General features: G+C 36.9%; 1 protein-coding gene across 1 annotated transcript; it reads left to right on the top strand.

Moving 5' to 3' along the window:
- The first annotated feature begins 5,487 nt into the window (after window positions 1–5,487).
- Window positions 5,488–6,423, top strand: LOC122467867 (olfactory receptor 4F15-like). The gene has a single exon (XM_043554447.1). It carries the CDS (start codon window positions 5,488–5,490, stop codon window positions 6,421–6,423), a length of 936 nt encoding a protein of 311 aa, XP_043410382.1.
- The last annotated feature ends 10,152 nt before the right edge of the window (window positions 6,424–16,575 follow it).

The raw sequence follows: 16,575 nt of genomic DNA, 5'->3' as shown, positions 1-16,575 counted from the left end.
TCATCATCAGGGAAATACAAATCAAAACCATAATTAGATATCACCTCACACCTGTCAGAATGGCTAAAATTAACAACACAAGAAACAACAGGTGTTGGGAAGGATGTTGAGAAGGGGTAACCCCCTTGCACTACTGGTGGGAATGCAAACTAGTACAGCTACTTTGGAGAACAGTATGGAGGTTCCTCAAAAAACTAAAAAGAGAAATACCCTACAATCCAGTAATTGTACTATTAGGTATTGTATTATTAGGTATTTACCCACAGGATACAAAAATACAGATTCAAAGGGGTATACACACCCCAGTGGTTATAGTAGGATTATCAACAATAGCCAATGTATGGAGAGAGCCCAATGCCCATTGACTGGCGACTGGATAAAGAAGGTGAGATATATACTCAGCAATCAAAAAGAATGAAATCTTGCCATTTGAAACATGGATGGAGTTAGCTAGACCAATCATGCTATCAGAGTCAATCAGAGAAAGACAAATACCATATGATTTCTCTCACATGTGGAATTTAAGAAACAAAACAGATGAACATATGGGAAGTGGTGGGGAGAGCAGAGAGGGAAATCAACCATAAGAGATTGTTAATGATAGAGAACAATGGATGCAGGGAGGTGGGTGGAAGATGAGCTAGATGGGTGATGCATACTAAAGACAGCACTTGTGATGAGCCCTGGGTGTTGTATGTAAGTGATGAATCACTGAATTCTACTCCTGAAACCAATATTGCACTGTATGTTAACTAAATTTTAAATTAAAAAAATAATAAAAATGTAATAAATTGAGATGAAACTTCAAATGAGTTTGAGATCTCATAGGTTCTCAGATAACTCTTTACATTTCATCATCATCTATACCTAAGTGTGGACCAGACTGGGAGAAGTAAAAACAGAAGGTCATAAATTTGGTGTTGACTTTTGTCAGCTGCTTTTTCTAGGTCTCTTGAGATGATCATATGATTATCTTCTTTCATTCTGTTAATGTGATTTATCATATTGATTGACTTGCCTATGTTGAATCATCCTTTTGCATCCCAGGGATAAATCCAACTTGATCATGGTAAATGATCCTTTTAATGTAATACTGAATTTGGTTTGCTAGTATTTAGTTCAAAAATTTTCCATCTATATTCATCAGATATATTGACCTGTACTTTTCTAGTAGTATAGGTATCAGAATTATGCTCACCTTTTAGAATGTGTTTGGGAATGTTCCTTTCTCTTTAATTTCTTGGAAGGGTATGAGAAAGGCTGGAGTCTTAATAATTTTGTTAACCAAAACCTCTACATACTCACTTCGCATTTGGCCCCACAAGTGTGTACTCAGCTCTGAGTATGGGGAATGATCTACATACAGGACTTCAACTAACTTAGTTTGCAACCTTCATCTTGAATATATATGAAGATGATGAAGATCGATGTGAATGATTCTTCTACTGTACCATCTTCTGCCTAACTTGCTTAATGTAGGGTAAGATCATCAAACTTCTTATGTAACAGGCCAAAGACTTTGTGGACCATATGGTGTCTGCTACAAGTATTCAACTGCTTGTTATACCTCAAAATGCCATAGATAATACATAAACAAATGGTTGTGTCTGTGTTCCAATAAATTTATTTAAGGAAGAGGCAGTGGTCCAAATTTGATCCATGGGCCATAATTTGCCAACACTTAATCTAGAATAACATTTTTAAGCTTTTTATTTGTCCAACAATTTAGCATGGTCTCATAAGCCTTATGTCCAGTCAAATTCAGTATGTTTTAAGGAAAGAAAAGCTACATAAAGATATTTATTTATCCCCTCATTTCACGTACTTTGTGATGAATTTTGGAATAGTTAATAGATAAAAAATGTTAAATGGGGACAAATCACAAATGCTGATGGGAATGCCCCCCTTGCATAAAGCATCTTGCTTTTTCTGGAAAAAAAAATATTGATACATAGGGTTCACTGTCTCCCACTCCGTAAATGAGGGCATCTGCAACAATTGTGGGGAACTTCTCACTCTTTCCAACTCAGTAAATCTAAGTAAGCTCATGTTTCCACATATCTTGTCTTAAATGAGTTATCACTCACACACCCAAGACATTGTGTAATATACAAGAGATAGTCTAACATCTTCTATCCTCCCTTACCTCCCATCACCAAATAACTCTTCTATTTTTCTCTTGAGCCAATTAACATAAGCATAGCCATCATTCCCAGGAGAAATCAATAAAAGGTTTGTTATTAGAAATCTCAGAAACATCAGTAGGTCACTAACACCTACTGCTACTAAATTAACTGTATTTTCACTGGAAAGAAACACATTTTGTCTGAGAGGTGATTATACTACAAAGCAGAAATCAAAATTATTGAGTTTCTACAAATGCTGCTGCACACTCTAGAACAGAACAGGTAAGTTAGAAAAATATTCCTAATATTGAACAATACCACAGAAATCTCTCTTTTATACTTTGATTTCACATTTTTCTTTTCTACTTGCATATTTTCCTCCTGTCTCTAGTTATTCTAATGCTTTGAACACTGTTCTATTTTAATCAAAATATATACAAAACCGTATTATGCCTGAAGATACTTCAGAAATATCTGAAATGACTGACATTTATGATGTCCCTTTCCTGTTTTGGTATCTTAAGGATCCTTGATCTGTCACCACTTTCTTCATCATTTTATGTGATACTTCACATTTCTCACTGTGGGGACCAAATATGTTCAAGTATATCTTGCCCACCCAATTCCCACCCATTCTCCTAAGAGATTACATCAATGGAAATGATTCTCTGCCCTCATACAGGGAATGCTGGGGTGAGTCAGTTCCCTCCACTTGGCATATCTGATAAAGCATTTGATGATGTGAGCCAATGACTGAGTCAAGAATTAAAAGGAGAATGATAAGAATGAGTATGACTTAGTAGAACTGGTTTCCATCAGTTCTGAAGAGAACTGCTATTAGAAGCAATCTCAGATGGCTAAGAGTAGAGATTAAAAGACAAATTCATGAATATGGATTGGCAAAATGAATTTTAAACAGCTTTGCTTCCTGTGTTTTCAGTCTTAGGATGGTTATAATTCCTCTTAGAGGAGAGGGAATATTCAATCACTAAAGTCAAAAGACTTAAATTCTATCTGATTTTCTGTATCACCTACTTGAAAAATTTCCCTCCTATGTTCTGAATGTTAAAGCCAAAATATCTGGCAAGGATAGTAACCAATTCTTAGGGGACACTGCTTTCAGAGAATTTCTGATTCTTTAAGTTCTTGAAGAAAGAAAAAGAACTAATTTTTTAACAGGTTTGAATTAACTCTCCCCATGCTCTGAGCATGAACTCAGTATTTCGGGATAAACTAAGTGAGAACTAATTCCTCATAAGTCTTGAACAAAAGATGGGATCCTCTTTAGATGATAGTTGTGGTAAACATAGCACAACATATAAACTTGTCAAATCACTAAGTTGTACACCTAAAACTATGGTAGCATTGTATGTCAACTATACTGAAATCAGAAAGAAGGAAAGACAGAAAGAAAAGGGAAGGAAAGAAAAGAACAAAGGAAAGGAAAGGAGAGGAAGTAAAAGGAAAGAAAAGGGAAAAGGAAAGAAAAAGGAATGGAAAGAAAAAGCAGGGTGATCACAACATACTATTGTGCAGGGTTACTGGTAAGTCTGTTTTCACTACACATTTTTAGCTTTTCTCTTTAGACAGATTTCATCAGTCTTTAATATGTTTTAGCAACTATAAAGACATATTAGGAACCATAAATTTCAGTGGGCAAAGTAGAGTGGCTTATAATAGTGCTTTCCTGTTCTTAAAATAGCAAACACACCGGTATTCTCTAAAATGCCTTTCAGTTACCAATCATTTGTATTCCTTGACCCAAAACTCATTCACATATATCAATTTTCTTTAAACAAGAAAGCATTGTAAACTTCTGGTTAAAATTAAGTGTAAAACACCAAGGTTTTCTTCATAGTACAGCCAGAAATTGTCATTTATTGACTGAGAAATGTTGGTTTAATAAAGACAAGTAAAACTATAAAACTAGTACCAAAATAATAGTGATAAAAATAATCTACTTCTAACTATCACATATATGCATACTCCACTCCCTCCATTTAACCTTAAACTTAACCTCATTTTTCCCATCTCCCAAAGCCCCTCCCCTCAGGCAACTACCATGTTCTTCTCTATATTTATAGGTCTGTTTCTTCCTTTACATAATTTTTATTGCATAACATATATTCTTTTGTAACCAATTTCTGTTACTTAGTAAGTTAGTGGAGATTTCAATAAATCTAAATTTGCATCATTTATAATGGCCATACTCATGTTGGTATTAGTTCTAGAAATTCCCCTTCCTGCATATCTTCTCATATCCTATTATATCTTTTAAGTGTACCTTTAATTTTTCACTTTAGGTTGAATAATGAATGGACCCAAGTATATAATATACATACACATCTTCAACCTTTCTACTTATTCAAAGTGATAACAGATACTCCCCCTGAAAAAGTTGTTGGTAGCAATTTTACTCACCTTCAAATAGCATTTTAGCTGAACTAAGCTTCAAATATTTGAAGATAAGCTCTCATGACCTTTATCTTTAATGACTTTTTGGGGTCTTGTAATTTTTACATGCTCTTAGTGTATCATAATATTTTGTTTCAGTGAAAACACCTTATTTCTCAGTTTCGTATTTGAATTGCCACTCCTTAATCCTAAAAGACTTTTCAAAAGCACAAAATCTCTCCCAATCCTAGAAAAGTACTGAAAAGCCTTTTCCTGAGTCTGCTGACAGTCCAGGGTTTAGAGTTTCACTGATTTAAAGTACATTTTAACTCTTTGCAATTAACTGGCTGCAATATTACAACCACAATATTGGAAACTATCAGAGGACAAGCCTTTTTCATTTTAAGCTATGATTCCCCTAATATTCAACACTCTTTCACTCATTGGCTGGTCACTATTCCATGAGTAATTAATGCCTGAGATTTCACAGGTAAGAAATAAAATAATAATCAGAGAGTACATTCTGCTACAGTATGTGTGCACAAATATGATTAAGAGTTTGAACATTCAAATTATGGCTATTTATGACATGTAAAATGTTTTCTTGAACGTATACGGAGAAGACTGAAGAAGCCCAAACTATTGCACAATGAGCATGGTAAAGAAACTCTCTACAAGGAGATGTTACTCTCTGCTCCTAATTCTTCCATTTACCTGATATTGTCCCACATGACTTCCTTCCTTGACACTCTAGCCTAACTTTTGATTATCTCATCTCTATTTATTTATTTTCCTTTAAACTGCCCTTTCTGTATGTGTTCTAACTTCAAAATTTGACACTTGTAACATATTTCCCACAAAATCACTGAGGGGCAAAAACATATCAATGTGAAATACCTATATTTCTCAATTCTTCCTTATTTTCTACCTTCAGAATACTTCAGCGTCTTCTCTACTGATTGAGCCAATGGATGGACCAAATGACTCTGTGGTATCTGAATTTGTATTGATTGGTCTTTCAAATTCATGGGAGATGCATCTTTTTCTCTTTGGGTTCTTCTCTGTGTTCTACATGGGAATTATCCTAGGAAACCTCTTCATTGTGTTCACGGTAATTATTGACTCTCATTTACACACCCCCATGTACTTCCTATTGGCCAACCTCTCTCTTCTTGATCTAGGTCTGTCCTCTACCACAGTGCCCAAAACAATCTCTGATCTTTTCACTGACTGCAACATCATTTCCTTTCCAAAATGCATGATACAGATATTTTTTATTCATGTCATGGGTGGAGTTGAGATGGTGCTGCTCATAGCCATGGCATATGACCGGTACACCGCAATCTGTAAACCTCTCCACTACCTGACCATCATGAGCCCCAAAACGTGTGTCTCCTTTGTAGTGGCTGCCTGGATAGTGGGGATAATCCATGCTGTATCTCAGTTTGTTTTTGTCATAAACCTGCCCTTTTGTGGCCCTAATGAAGTAGATAGTTTTTACTGTGATTTTCCTCGCGTCATGAAACTTGCTTGTGTAGACACTTACAAGCTAGAGTTTGTAATCATTGCCAACAGTGGGTTTATATCCATGGCTACTTTCTTCTCCTTAATTATATCCTATATCTTCATTTTGGTCACTGTCTGGAAACGTTCTTCAGGGGACTTGTCCAAAGCATTTGTCACATTGTCAGCTCACATCACTGTAGTGATTTTGTTTTTTATGCCATGCATGTTTCTCTATGTGTGGCCTTTCCCTACATCATCCCTGGATAAGTATTTGTTCATTGCCAACTTCGCTATCACCCCCCTCTTGAATCCTGCCATCTATACATTAAGAAACAAAGACATGAGAGTGGCCATGAGAAGACTGGGCAAGCGGATTATGGATCCTACTGGTATCTAATAATGAATGAAGCAGATCTAGACATCACATGATGCAGGCTTACCAAGGACACTGAAAGTTACATGTCTGTCATCATTACTATGATAAGAACTATTTGGGGAGATACTTCAACAAGGTCCACCAGTAGAAATTGATTGTGAATCACAGGTGACTTTATGTTGCTAACCACAGAAAATAAATTCACTTTACTTACTTCCATTGAAAAGAGAGAGGAGAAGAGAAAACTGAGCTAATTTGCAGGAATAAACTTAACATTCAAATACCATTTTCTGGAACTTATTAATTATATTTATTCTCAATTATGATGACATACCTCAAACAATTGATAAATATATCTCATAGTAAACTAATGGATTTAATAAATAAAATGTGACTGAGTAAATCAAAATCAATAAATTCTGTTTTCTAATTCGTATTTTAATTTTAACTTAGAATAAGAAGAAAACTAACTGTTACTTATGTCAAGATGCTCTTTTAGCTTTTTGTTTAAATTTGGTTGTAAGTAGAGAGAGAAATTCTTTAACATTATGAATATTTTAAATAAATACAAGGCAGGATTTCTGAACTTTTGTCTATTATTCTAAAAATGAAGACTTTTAAAAATTCAGTTATCTTAGTTTTCATTAAAAAAAAAACATAAAAGCAATAGCTGTTTCACAAAAGAATAATCACCCAAGGGTGTATGTTTAGACATTCTGGTTTCTTTCAATATGGTCTGCTGGTCAGACAAAATATTCCCTCAAGAGTTTATATATATCTAAGTTTGATAGTCTTGGATAAATGTAAGCCAAAAGTTGTGAGGCATATTCAATTTAATTGAGCATTTCTACTTTCAGAATAAATACTTTATTAAGTTACACATGATCTTTTCATTTATTTGTTTCTACTGCTCTGTAAGTAAAATATGCTCCATCAAGGCAACTACTGCCTATATGTTTTGTCCTTGTTTCTCTAGGAACCTTTCCAGTAACATCTCTGCTTCCTCCATGTAAATTAACCATTAATACTTCTTTTAATGCTTTGGTATTCATCTGTATAGGTATTTCTCCTTTGCTTGATCATTGCTAACTACTCCCTCTTTCAAATATTCCACTGGGCTTCCAAGAAACTACAGTCTCTTGCTTTTCCCCCAACTCTTTGGGAACTCCTTCCCAGTATTAGTTTGCTGCGTTTGTCTCATATGCTCCACCACCAAACTCAGTGTTAATCAGAATTATATCTCTGGCCTTTTCTCATGCCACATTCTATCCCTAGCTGGCATCTATTCCCTTAGTTTTAATTGCCATCTCAGCTAGGGGCTTCAGAGCTGGGATATTATTTCTTGAGTTCCTATTTCATAAATCTATTTCCATTTCATGAAATCTAATCCATTTCATAAATCTAATGGACATCTCCCACTAAGCAGGTCTAAAACTAAACTGATCCTCTCTCTTTGAACCTGCTGCTCTTTCAGGTCCCCAGTCACAGTAAGTGACACCAATATTTACCCAGTTCCTCAATGCAAAATCTAGGAGTAATAATGAACTCCTCCTCCCTTCCCTGATGCTGAATATTCAATAAATCTGCAAATCCTATTAATTCCAACTTAAATGTTTCCTGGTTTTCCTCCAAATGTCACCATTTTTTTTGAACTACCAATTTCTATATATTTAACATTTAAACATAATGAATGGGTATTGAATTTGACAAAATGCCTTTTCATGTGCTCTTGGTCCCACCCCATCACATCCACTCAGGTATTTCAAATCCTCAAAGTTCCATTTTCTTCCTTATACCTTTAATATTGCCTTCCCTACTAACTCTTTTTCTCAGTGTACAAGCTTAAGCACACCTTCATTACACTAAAAATGTTCCTCCAGTACCTCTTCCCTTTTTCCTTTATTGTAAAAAAATTTTAAACAGTAATATATACTTACACCTTCCATTTCTGTCTACCTTCAAAGGCTGGTGTTCATTTTTATTTTGCTTTTTCATGCTATTGACCTCTTTTTAATTTAATTACCTCTTATAAACCCTATTTCCTAATACAATCACATTCTTTTTTTTCTAAACACAATTTATTGTCAAGTTACCAACATACAGTGTATAGTGTGCTCTTTGTTTCAGGAGTAGATTCCTATGATTTATCACTTACATACAACACCCAGTGCTCATCCTAACAAGTACCCTCCTCAATGCCCATCACTGTGCCCCCCCCCAACCCTCCTTCAATTGTTTGTTTTCTGTATTTAAGAGTCTCTTAGGGTTTGCTTCCCTCTCTGTTTGAAATTATTTTTTCCCTTCCCCTTCCCCATGGTCTTCTGTTAAGTTTCTCAAATTCCACATATGACTGAAAACCTATAATATCTGTCTTTCTCTGACTTATTTCACTTAGCATAATACCCTCCAGTTCCATTCCATGTTATTCCAAATGGCAAGATTTCATTCTTTCGCATTGCCAAGTAGTATCTCATTGTATATATAAACCACATCTTCTTTATTCATTCATCAGTTTATGGACAAATGTCACCATTCTTATCTAAGACTTCACATGTCATTTTTCAAATAGAATATTAAGTCACCTATGTGTCTTCCCACTCCAAATCTTATTTGCCTTCATTCAATTATCTACATTCAGAATTAGATTCTTTTCAATATAAAATCTAAGCATGTGACTATTCTCCTTAAGACCCTTCACATACTTGCCACTACTCTTAAATTAAAATACAGATCCCTTTTCATGATTTATCAGGCCATCCAAGACTTGGCCCCCATCCTCCTCTCTAGTCTCAGAGGACAACATGCTCTAGCCCTGCAGTACCAGAAGCAATTTAGTTTTCATTTGTTTGCCTGAAAAAGTCATTCTCTCTCATCTTGAGGCTCTGTAGTAGCTAATTATTCTGCCTGAAACATTTGTCCTTCATGCTTTGCCTATTAACATCTATCCATCCTTCAGATCTCAGTTTCAACATCATATTGTTAGGGAAATCTTCCCAGAACCTGGGCGAGGAGAGCTCTTTCCATCGTATATTATATACTCCCTAGTACCCCTTCTGTGACACAGCTATACTCATAATTTCTAATTTGATGTATGTCTTCCACATTATATTTTAAGTTCCTTGTGAGGAGGGGCTGTGTCCATCAGGGTTAGTACTATAAATGAGTAACAACTCTACAGAAATTGCTCAATAAATATTTATCATTAAATAAATGAATAAAGTCAACAAAGAGTAAAAAAAATGTAATGTACATGATTTACTGAAAACTGTTTGGGTTTTCGTTGTACACTCAATCAAAGATCACAGGATTATAGTATTTCCTTTTCTTTTTCCTTTTCTCAATTTTCTCTGCCTGTATGTCCTCACTACCCTACAGTGAAATCTACTAGCGAGTTCCTTTTGTAGACTTAAGCCAATTCATATCGTGGGCCAATCTCAGCTGATGCACAGTGTAAATCAATAGTCTCAGCCCTGATACTTCTAGGTCTCTTAAACTCTATATTAGCAACCCCTGCTCCTGTTGACCCAGCAGCCTTCTCTTCTGCCAAGCCCAGGATCCATGCCCCAGTGGATGACTATCAAATTACAGCATGCTTTGTGTCTAGCTGGGTAACTCCTTAAAACTTTATTTCTACCTAGATTCTCCTCATTTGTTTTACTATGCTGTTCTGCCTGGTATCCAGTGTCTGACTTAGAACACAGGCATATTAGGACAGGAGCACACTGACCTGAAAGAATGATTTTACCATGCACTGTGGTGCAGAAGAATCCTTGGGGGGTTGGGAGACAATAGAAGAAACCTTCCTGTGACCTTAGAGTAGTTGTTCTTTTCTAGGCAACTAAATTTTTTTACCTCATCTAATATATACTATGATTCATGTAACTGACCATGCATCCCTATTTATTTTTTAACATAACTTCCCAGATTATTATCCAGTTTTTATCCTTGTTTATACATTTTGGAATTTCAATACTTTTCAAAAAATAACGTGAAACTATCATTCTGCAGCCAGAGAATTATGATTTTCCTTGTTTCTGAATAAGAAAAAATAAAATATAACTCTAAACACATAAAACTCTAAACAAAGATAGAGCCTTGACACTCGGAAGCCCCATGATAGCCTGGAGATCAGATTATTTGTATCTACATATCAAAGATAGATAAAGCCTTACTTCTTTACAGAGATACACTGGGCTTGTTTCAAAGCCTTGTCATAAGTCCTTTGAATGAGTATCTCTCTCAGATAAACAGGCTCCTCTTACAAACAACTCAAAATAATTCCCTACATTTTTTCTTTTGTGTTTGTATCTGTTTTCCACTGACATCTTAAGAAATTTATCCAATAATAGACAAATTTTACTTGTATCCAGTCAACTCAGGAAAATAAAGGTCAAATGCTTTCAAGAAGAACTTCATCCCCAACACTCTAAAGTTTGGGAACATAGGCAAACATACACAGGTAAACATTGCCTATAATTGATAAGAGGAAAATGATCAATTTATTCCCCCACTGTCATTTGTAAAAATTATCTTCACATATCAAGGGATTTACATCTATTTCTTCAAGTTTGGTACTATGACATACTTCACACAAGATATGTCTGTCCACACAAGATATGTTTTCACACCCTCATCCCCTCATCTCAGTGCTTCCGAGTTATTCATCCCAAAGACCATGTAACCTATATAGGGATATTTTTATACAAACTAACATATTGCCTCTGAACCTTCTCTCTTCCCTCTGTTTCATTATCAGGCAATTTCTCTTTCACAATTTCTCTCATGGGGAAACCAACATGACTCAAAGACTTAGTCCCCCGAGAGAAACTAATGATGGGCTGGGTGTTGACCTTCTCTGACACAACAGGTCATTCTCCTGTGCAACTAATTAGCTTTATTTCCCATTCTGAAGAATCTTATATATCACTTTGTCTTTGAGGGAAGAGTATGTACAGAAATTAAGGCTAATCTCTCTCAATTTATCTTCTCCTAAAAATGTACATCCTGTGGCTGAATAGACAGGTAGGAAAGATGCTTTCAATCACAAAATTGCACCTGTCATTGTTGCACCTCTCTCTCTATCCTTTTCAACACCCCCCCCCTTGAGTCTCTGCTCTTCTGTAAAGTATTTGTGTCAGAAATTCTTTCCTTTTGAAAACGTTTTTGTCCTTTTCTCCAAACCATCACTCCATTATTCTCAAATTTCAGTCATCAAATTGCTTTGTCTTATCAATTCTACACACACATGCACGCACACACACAACCTTTAGATATGTTCAATTTGTCTCCAATTTGAAGGTTTCTCAAGATTCATGTGTTTCTTACTTTTGTGCTCTCTGACTCATTTTATCTTTTTTTTTTTCTTTTAACTGTGTAAAACAGATATCTAGCCTCAGCTATTCCCTCCCTATTTGAAAACCACCTATTTGAAAACCAAATTATCTATAAACCAGATGAAGGAAATCTCAATCATTATCCTCAGGATTCTGGAGACTAGTGAGCAATATCCAATGGGAGTGGAGGGAGTCTTTAAGGAATGGAAGGCCAATTTTATTTTAAAAGAAATTAAAACTCAGGGATGAATACAGACTTTCAATTAGGTTACAGTGATCCTATCAAATATAAATAATTCTAGCTTTTTCATGACTTTTTCTATTAAGGATGGGTACAGTATTATAGAGGGAAGACCATAGTTATAGTTCTGGCTCTGGAAATGTATTGCTGTGAACACACTGGCTAGCCACTTAACCTCACAGGTTGTCTCTCTACCTGTAGAATGAAGTAACTGAACAAGATCCTCTCAAAGTTCTTTCCCACTTCTATACAAATCTACAATTCTGATCATCTTTATTTAATATGTATTTATATTTCCTGTTTAAAAATGGGTCTCCTGGGGCCCTCAATGACTGAAAAAAGTTTATATATCTAAAGAGGAAGGACAGAAAATTGTATGGCGACTTGGCTTCTGAAGAACTCCTGAGAGCTTCAAAAATCCACCAGGGTTTTCTTTTTTTTTTAATGTTTTTATGTTTATTTATTTATTGTGTGACAGAGAGCAAGCTGAAGAGGGGCAGAGAGGGAGAGAGAGAAAATCCACACTGTCAGTGCAAAGCCCAATGTAGGGCTTGAACTCACAAACTGTGAGATCATGACCTGAGCAGAGACCAAGAGTTATATCCTTAACTGATTGAGCCACCCAAGCACCCCAGCACCAGAGTTTTCTAAAAAGTCAGAGAAAAGAAGTACATGGTCTTTTTCTCCAAACAAGCTCTCTTAGGTCAACAGGATTTCCTCAACAATGATACATGCTGATACATACAGATATTTGTAACAGGGTAGAAATCTCTTCACTCAGATAAATACTCATTTTTTATTTTTTTAATTTACATCCAAATTAGTTAGGATATGGTACAACAATAATTTCAGGAGTAGATTCCTTAATGCCCCTTACCCATTTAGCCCTACCCCCCTCCCACACTCTCTCCAGTAACCCTCTGTTTGTTCTCCATATTTACGAGTCTCTTACGCTGTGTCCCCCTCCGTTTTTATATTATTTTTGTTTCCCTTCCCTTATGTTCATCTGTTTTGTCTCTTAAAGTCCTCATATGAGTGAAGTCATAATATTTGTCTTTCTCTAATTTCACTTAGCATAATACCCTCCAGTTCCATCCATGTAGTTGCAAATAGCAAGATTTCATTCTTTTTGATTGCCGAGTAATGCTCCATTGTATATATATACCACATCTTCTTTATACATTCATCCATCGATGGACATTTGGGCTCTTGCCATATTTTGGCTATTGTTGATAGTGCTGCTATAAACATTGGGGTGCATGTGTCCCTTCAAAACAGAACACATGTATCCCTTTGGTAAATACCTAGTAGTGCAATTGCTGGGTCATAGGGTAGTTCTATTTTTAGTTTTTTGAGGAACCTCCATACTGTTTTCCTGAGTAGCTGCACCAGCTTGCATCCCCACTAGCAATGCAAAAGAGATCCTCTTTCTCCACATCCTTGCCAACATTTGTTGCTGCCTGAGTTGTTAATGTCAGCCATTCTGACAGGTGTGAGATGGCATCTCATGGTGGTTTTGATTTGTATTTCCCAGATGATGAGTGATTTTGAGCATTTTTTCATGTGTCAGTTGGCCATCTGGATGTCTTCTTTGGAGAAGTGTCTATTCATGTCTTTTGCCCCTTTCTTCACTGGGTATTTGTTTTTGGGGTGTTGAATTTGATAAGTACTTTATAGATTTTGGATACTAACCCTTTATCTGATATGTCGTTTGCAAATATCTTCTCCTATTCTGTCAGTTGTCTTTTAGTTTTGCTGATTGTTTCTTTTGCTGTGCAGAAGAATACTCATTTTTTATGTATATATAACTGGGTTATCACCAGGAAGTACGAGCTTGTGGAGTATTAAATTCAATTTCTCTATATATTTATGAGGGATACTATTTTCTTATAAGAACAAATTAGTACCTATTTCTAGAAAATTCATTCATCAAATATTTCCTGGGATTTATCTATGTGCCAGCCTCTATTTTAGGTGGATGATACAGTGTTAGACAAAGCATAAAGGGTCCCTATATCATAAACTTTAATTTTATATTGATTAAAAGGTATAAATTTGTCTTTTAAGATTTTCTTATCCCTTCCTCTCTCACTCCTTTTACTCTCCTAGTTGCTTTCCAATCAATCTTCATTCTTCCTTGTTCTTTTCTGCCTGTTCCTTACACATGCTACTGACTCTGATTCCACCACATTGATTACACTCACAGCTCCACATTTCGTATTGTGATTGTCTCATTCTAGAATGATTAAAGATCATTAATAGATTAAATTATGATATAAATAGAAGTTTCGAGTCTTTAAGCTAATAAGTTCATATGTTGTAGGATTTTCCTGTTTAAAAAAGTTAATTATCACTCAAACTCAAGACATTTATTTCAGCAGTGTGTTAATCTAAGAGTAATAAAAATTTTCAAATCCAACAAATTAATTCAGAGACTTCAATTTATTTGTAAGATGCAATACCCACTTTCGTGACGAGACTCCTGAAGTGTTAGGTTTATATGTTTTATCTCAGTTTGACAGAATAAAACATGTAATCTTAAGAAGTCAACTGATGCATCAGCACTCCTGTATCCCTTGGGTAAATTCCTAGCAGTGCTATTGCTGGGTCATAGGGTAGATCTATTTTTAATCTTCTGAGGAACCTCCATACTGTTTTCCAGAGTGGCTGCACCAGTTAGTAGATAAAGAAATTGTGGTTTATATATACAATGGAATACTTGGCAATGAGAAAGAATGAAATATGGCCTTTTGTAGCAATGTGGATGGAACTGGAGAGTGTTATGCTAAGTGAAATAAGTCACACAGAGAAAGACAGTACCGTATGTGTTCACTCTTAAGTGGATCCTGAGAAACTTAACAGAAGACCATGGGGGAGAAAAAGGGGGGGAAAAAGTTATAGAGGGATGGAGGCAAACCATAAGAGACTCTTAAAAACTGAGAATAAACTGAGGGTTGATGGGGGGTGGGAGGGAGGGGAAAGTGGGTGATGAGCATTGAGAAGGGCACCTGATGGCATGAGCACTGAGTATTGTATGGAAACCAATTTGATAATAAATTTCATATTTAAAAAAAAAGAAGTCAACCTAATTCTTCAACTGCAACTTTATGAAAGGGATGAAATGGGTGGTGTGTTTAGGAAGTCACCTTATGGTTAGCAGCGTAGAGGGTACTGCCATGAAATCTTCCAAGGATAATATCATCAATTCCATATGCTCCCCAGATTCAATTCTCTTCCCCAAATTATTTGTCCTTAAGTCCCTGTAACGTGGGTGATTTAAATATGGATAAAAAGTCCACTGACAGTAGTATGAATGAATTGAAAATGGTAAAACATAAAAGGGGGTTCCAATCCACAGTGTGATTTAGGAAGATCCTGAACTCACCTCCTCCTCAGACACACCAAATCTATATCTATTTATAGAGCAATTCCTCCTAAAGAACTGAGAGCTCACTGAACACCTTGTGCACAACAAAAGATTGAAGGCAAAGAGAGAATAGCCAGAGAGCAGAGACAAAGACACAGTAAGGAAGGAAACTTCCACCCTAGATGCTGCATACTGCAGTGGGGAAGGATAGTACCAAGGGACTAGAAGCACATTTGTCTACCCTAGGGCAAAGAAAGCCATGTTTAAAAGAGCAACCAGTATGTAATAGAGCCAACGCTAGAAATTCATCAAATGGCATGGGAGCTGCTGGAACTCTCTCTGGGTTGGAGGAGCTAGCAAATGTCACAGTTTATGCTCCCCTCCATTTAGAGTGCAAACCAGAGCAGGGTCTGGATGCCATACCCAGCCTGCCATCTCAGACTATACTGGGCCTCTAGTCCACCCCAGCCCCAGCCATCCCACCAAGGCATCCCCAGGGTGGTGCACCAGGACACTATAGCTATATAGCTCCAGCAGTTGCACCAAGGTGACACAGGCACAAAGCTCCTTGCCCATACTACTGCAGCTTCAGATGGCTGGCAAAGGCACTCCTGGTGCAGAGCACTCAGGGACCTCCCAGCTAACACCTACTTCAGCTCCAATCACCCACAAGGGCATCCCCAGGCTGAGCACCCTAAGACACCCCAGCTTGCAACCACTTGAGCTTCAGCTATCCTGCCAGGGCACCCTCAGTGTAGAGACACCCTGGACGCTCCAGCCTCTGCCCACCTCAGCTTGAACCATCCTTCTAGGGTACCCTTTCTGCACAGAGAGACCAAAGATCACACTGGCCCACACCTGCTTCAGTGTGAGCTGTCCTTCCATGGTTTCCTCTATGCAAAGAACCCCAAAACCACCCTAGTCAATAACCACTTCTGCTGTCCTTCTAGGGTGCCCCTGCACAGAGTGCCCCAGGATATCCTGACCCACACCCTGCCTCAACTCTAGCCACCCTACCAGGTCACCCTCTGAACAGAGTCCTGGCTTTTACTCACTTCACCTTCAGTTATTCTGCCAAGGTGCCCTCTGTGTTCGTAGAGCCCTAGGACCTCCCAGCTTGTACCCACTTTAGCTTTAGCTTTCTTCCCAGGGTATCTGCCGCAAGGAGAGCCTTGGGATCTACTGTTCTGTACCCTGCCTCAGTTCCAGCCACTATACCAGGGAACCCTCTG

This window comes from Prionailurus bengalensis, chromosome B3 (assembly GCF_016509475.1).
Source record: "Prionailurus bengalensis isolate Pbe53 chromosome B3, Fcat_Pben_1.1_paternal_pri, whole genome shotgun sequence".
Lineage (NCBI taxonomy): Eukaryota > Metazoa > Chordata > Mammalia > Carnivora > Felidae > Prionailurus > Prionailurus bengalensis.
Note: the sequence above shows the minus strand (reverse complement) of the source record. Positions and strands in the feature narration are given on the sequence as shown.